Genomic DNA, 5,245 nt, shown 5'->3' with positions numbered 1-5,245 from the left:
TACCAACGACCATGAAACCTAGTTTCACCAATTTCTGTCGAAACACTACATGCATCGAACATTTTAACCTAATATATGAATTTGAAGTTGTTGAGACAGATATAGCGGGCAGACTGAATGAATATTCATCTACTATTCGTTCCTCATGGAGAAGTTCATTTCAATTCCCTTGCAAAATCGGGATGAATTTGAGTGTTTGATCTCCCGTCTACCTAACCACGATATCGAACTGCCAACAATGTTCAACATAACAGTCGGTACGTTTGAAGTTTGCGTTACAATCACACGGTATTCTTTTAAAGTATATATATCGCTGAATCCTTGTTGGAATCTAAATAACAACATTTAAACTGACCCTTCATGTCGAATCGGTCGTCTGACAAAGAACGATCACGAAAAAGCCCTATTTCTTCAGATAATCACATTTCTGTTATAACCCATACTCCATGCTCTGCGACTCCTTTTAAATCAGATAACAGTAGGAGTGGACGTATACCTCATCTGCTGCTGGATGACTCAGTCTCTTACTTAATAATGAGTTGTAACTCAAGATCAAAACTGTCGACAGTATTAAGAGTGAATTCGACACTGTATATGAGCAATTAATCGATATTCGTTCAAAAGTGGGGTAACCTTTAGGCTCTTTATTAAAGCATGATGATCTTAAGCAAGAACTAAAGAAACTGTCACCTTTTAAACTGCCGTTGTCAAACGATGTTGAGTTAATCCATCACACTGATTGATATAGAACTTAACACAATATATGTTAAGGACATTGTGAATAAGATGAATGATCACGGGTCTCATAGTCAATAATTGTGGGACGTACTACTAAGTCGAGTCTGACAATTTCGTGATTGTTAATGATAATTTCATAGTTTGATAAACGGAAGACCTGAAATCGAGATAATCTCATTCAACAATATCACTTGGAATAAGATTGTAGATGATTTCAGTGTTCGTTGATAGCTGAGTCAAGACTTTCTATGAATTGAATACTGAACGTTTTATTTTCACTACAATTTGTCTTGAGAAAAGTAGTATTCATATGTAAATTGAAAATTTCATTCATTCTAGTTTTGTACATGTCAGTGATTAATAGTCATACGGACGTATAAGTAGAGAGCGGCATCCCTCATTATAATGACAACTCATATCACGTTCATTACGCAAAAGAAAATGTCATATAATTTGGCAAATACATAAAATTTGGTGATAAACAACACGGAAGCACAATGATTGATATTTGAACAACTAAGAAAACGGTCAAGGTTAACAGACAGATCTCACTAATACATAACAGACAGTGTTCTTATCATTATTTTACTTTAAGAAAAATATTTCTTGTATGACAACGTATATTAGATTGAAAGAATTCAGATATTAGTTTTGGTGATTATAGCCGATATTGAAACATATATTCGTGACTGAATTGTCAAGAAACTGTACTCATTGTGAACAGTTTTGAGAGGACGAAAGAAGCACGCGTTGTTTTCTGTTCAAACAAATGCTGTTCATAGAGGATAATATTTTCTTTTTGTACAGAGTTATCTTCTTAATCACTTGAAATATGCTTTCAATATGCAGTCAAAGTCTTTGTGTTGTCTTATGTTGTACAAATGTGCAAAAGGATCGACCAAATACAAATAAAGAAACAGAACGAATATTCATTGATATCACACATCACTATTCTGTGCGAGTCTTCATCAGTTCATTCTGTGTGATTGTTTGTGCTGGTTTGTCAGTTAAATGTTGCATTTGTGATAAGAAGGGGTAGAGTGTGAATTCGAGTTTGTATGTTTGTGCGTGTGTTATTTATAAGATAAATAAACAGACGACGTGTCATTGTCCGGATATCTCAGCATTGTTTCGATTAATTCATTCGAACAGCTGAAACGACCTATATAGATGAACGAAATCAACTGACGAATGAACGTATAATGAACATCTTAGTAAATAGTACAAAACAGCACATACACTTGGCACTGATTAAGACTAACTTTGTTTACCTGTTCAATAATTCATTATACAAACATTGTCATGCGATCAATGATAATAAAATATGGAGATAATCATTGAGGTAATACATTTCGAACAATATGACAACACATATAGTTTTTAAGAACATTTTGAAATAAAACGAACCTACCGGTCCCGAGCCAGAACCCGTAACTCATAGAGCACTGAGCTGGCATCCAACGGTGTTGATGTCTGACATCAAATTATCCACGAAGTTGAGCCATCATTCACCCATTTTCTTCAGTGAGTTTCTATCTCACGACAGACTTGGTTTGAACTTCACTGGACAAAAATGATGAATAAATGACAGAACTCACCTTTTTTGCACGTTGATGCATTGAACGAGAAAACATTTTTTGAATCCAATGAACCACAGCAGCGGAACGGTGATCATAAAACGAGTGAACAAGAAGAATAAGAGACTTCACGGACGTGGTTAGTTGTAAATTTGACACGGTATTTTCGGAAGTAATGTTCATAACAAATGAAACAGTACACACACATAATGTAAATGTCAAAAGGAAAACGGACAGATAAAGGCAATAACAGTAAGAAATTGTACAATTGATAATATCTAACGAACTTACTTACTTGCACCCTCTTCCATAGAGAGTGAAGCACAAGTTTATAACATCAGAAAAATAGTTTTCTTACGTCAATACTCATATTAGATTGAAAGAAGCCAAATAGTATTTGTGATGACTATACGTGATATTGAAACACATATTCTTCACAGGATCGTCAAGCAATTATACTCAGTGTGAACAGTTTTGAGAGGACGAAAGAAGCAGTTCTTTTCTGTTAAACATTTACTGTTCATCGAGTATAATATGTTTCGTTTGAACATTGAGACAATACATTTGGAACAATCTGACCACACATATAATTTGTAAGAACATTTTGGAATCAAATATAAAATCAACCAGACCAGAAATGGTGAATAGGAGGGGACAAATTTGACGAAGATGATAATGCGAAAAGAATTCGACACCTCATCGCTTCGAATGGGAAGCTCATATTGCATTGAAAGGTTTACTTTGACTACAAACTGTTTTGAAATAGATAAAGTGGATTTGAATTTTCGTATAGCTAAGGTTTCGATAAACATTGATATACGCCCTTAAACACATGTTGACTATAACACAATAACCCAGTTAGGATCAATCTCATAACTTGTTTCAATTATGTGTTTGGCAATAGAGAATGATGGATGTTTATCCTCTGCAGATATTGGATCGTTTGATTTTATTTGTTTTCGCTAACATTTTGATATATATTTTCGCACACGCATTCAAGAAAATAAACACGATGATATGTTGTGTCATCATTCTCATATCTGATTATCAAGAACGATGAGATATTGAATTGTATTGTTAGTATCAACATATGTCGGTGTCATTTTCAGTTGCGTCGGCATCAATTCATCAGTTTCCAACTGTTATCTAACACCATACTTTCATGCGAAATGAACTGATCAGAATTCTTAGATGTGTTCCATTCGAAGTTGAGAGTCTATTGTATATTTCATCCATATCAGCAACACGTTTTAGGAAACGTCTCCTCTTAGTAAAAAGTATCATAACTCTGTAATTCTCTCATTTGCTCAGATATCCATTTTATGGTATCTTGATGAGTTATCCTTCTTTTCAATCTGTTGACAATTTATGTTTATCACAAATCTTCTTGTGTAGAAAGTGAGGCATGTTTGCAGTTACTTCAATGTCTGACCTCAGTGCTTCATCATCACCATCTTCAAAATCATTATCAGCATCAGCTTACTGAAATTCATTGTGGAGGTCATGTTCAAATTTCCAAAACCTATGTGAATTGCTTCATATTTATTCCTCATTTATTCTACCGATCAACATCTCGTATGATGTAACTTACTTTGCAGTTTATTCTTCTATTCTACTTGATGTTTGACACTGGTTTTTAGCATTTCAAACAACTTCTTTCGAATTTTCATATCTGTAGCATTCTTTGACTTTGGATTGATTATGTGAGTTCACTAATCGATTACTGAACATCAGTCAACTGTATGTTTATCGAGTAACCAATTGTGAATGGATTATATCATTGTAGTCAGAATAATCGAATTGAATAAGTTCTTGTGTGGGATATCGCGATTCGGCCGAATCAGAATAACATAGAATGGACTTCTGTTTGAGGATCAGTAAGAAATTGACAGTTCGAATATCTGAATTTAAACGTGTTTATCTGTGAGAAAGACTGGAGAAGGTTGTGAACAACACAACAGCTTCCGATATGCAATTCATTCATTTCCAACATATCTGATTTATATGCAATTCAAACAGACCACATCACAATGTAAAACAGGAAATCACTTTTGTACATCATCAAGCCGTAAAGTTGTCATGATTGTGAACCACTGCAATTAAGAAAGTGTAAAAAACTTAGGAATCGTGAATCTTATGACAATTGTAAGTAAAAATGAAGCTTCTGACAGGAAGGATACGAACGTCTACAGTCCAGTTTTTGAGACATTATGAAATGAGAATGTAAATAATATTCTCCCATCAATATTTTACAGAATTTGATTATAATTTAATCCTCACCAGGATATAACGGTAAGGGACAGTGACCAGTTTTGAAGTCTTCATTTAGTTTGATTGACTGATCGACAGATGAATAAATGCATAACCGAACTCACCTATATTTTACGTTAATGTGGTTAAGCAGAAAATGATTTTCGAGTTCAGTAAACCGAAGCTGCGAAATGATGACTCTAAATCGAGTGCAAAAGACGAATGAAAGCCATCATAGACGAGATTTGTTGTAAAATTAACACAGTATTTTCGGAAGGCATGTTTGTAGCAGAAGAAACAAAACACACACATAGTGCAAATGTCAAAAAGAAAAGATACAGATGAAAGCAATGAAAAGAACAAATTGTACAATTCATAATATAGAATGGACTTACTGAATTGCACTCTCATCCATTGTGGGTGCCTAAACAAAGTTTACCATAATCGAAATCGGTTGTATGTTGGTTTCTATACTTTCATAATTTATCTAGCTTGCACTGATTAACATAATCTCGATAGCACCATGTGCTGCTGACAAGTTTGACGTTGGAGGTGTAATGCAGCCTTAAGTAAGCCGTGTACTCAATTATCTTCACAGATTGATAAATTGAAGATTTGAAAACAAGATAATTCTAATCAACATGCATTACTATACTCATTCGAAATAATATTGTGTACGA

At 34.1% G+C, this 5,245-nt stretch overlaps 1 protein-coding gene across 1 annotated transcript; it reads right to left on the bottom strand.

Annotated features, from left to right (window-relative positions):
* Positions 1-2,270: 2,270 nt before the first annotated feature.
* Positions 2,271-2,498, bottom strand: Smp_201320 (unnamed protein product; the record flags this gene model as incomplete). The annotated part of the gene is made up of 1 exon (XM_018791690.1): positions 2,271-2,498. The coding sequence occupies one exon, from the start codon at positions 2,496-2,498 to the stop codon at positions 2,271-2,273; it is 228 nt and encodes a 75-aa protein (XP_018645163.1).
* Positions 2,499-5,245: the final 2,747 nt, after the last annotated feature.

This window comes from Schistosoma mansoni (genome assembly GCF_000237925.1).
Source record: "Schistosoma mansoni, WGS project CABG00000000 data, chromosome 1 unplaced supercontig 0122, strain Puerto Rico, whole genome shotgun sequence".
In the NCBI taxonomy this organism is placed as follows: domain Eukaryota; kingdom Metazoa; phylum Platyhelminthes; class Trematoda; order Strigeidida; family Schistosomatidae; genus Schistosoma; species Schistosoma mansoni.
The sequence above is the reverse complement of the archived record's forward strand: the minus strand, read 5'-3'. Positions and strand labels throughout refer to the sequence as shown.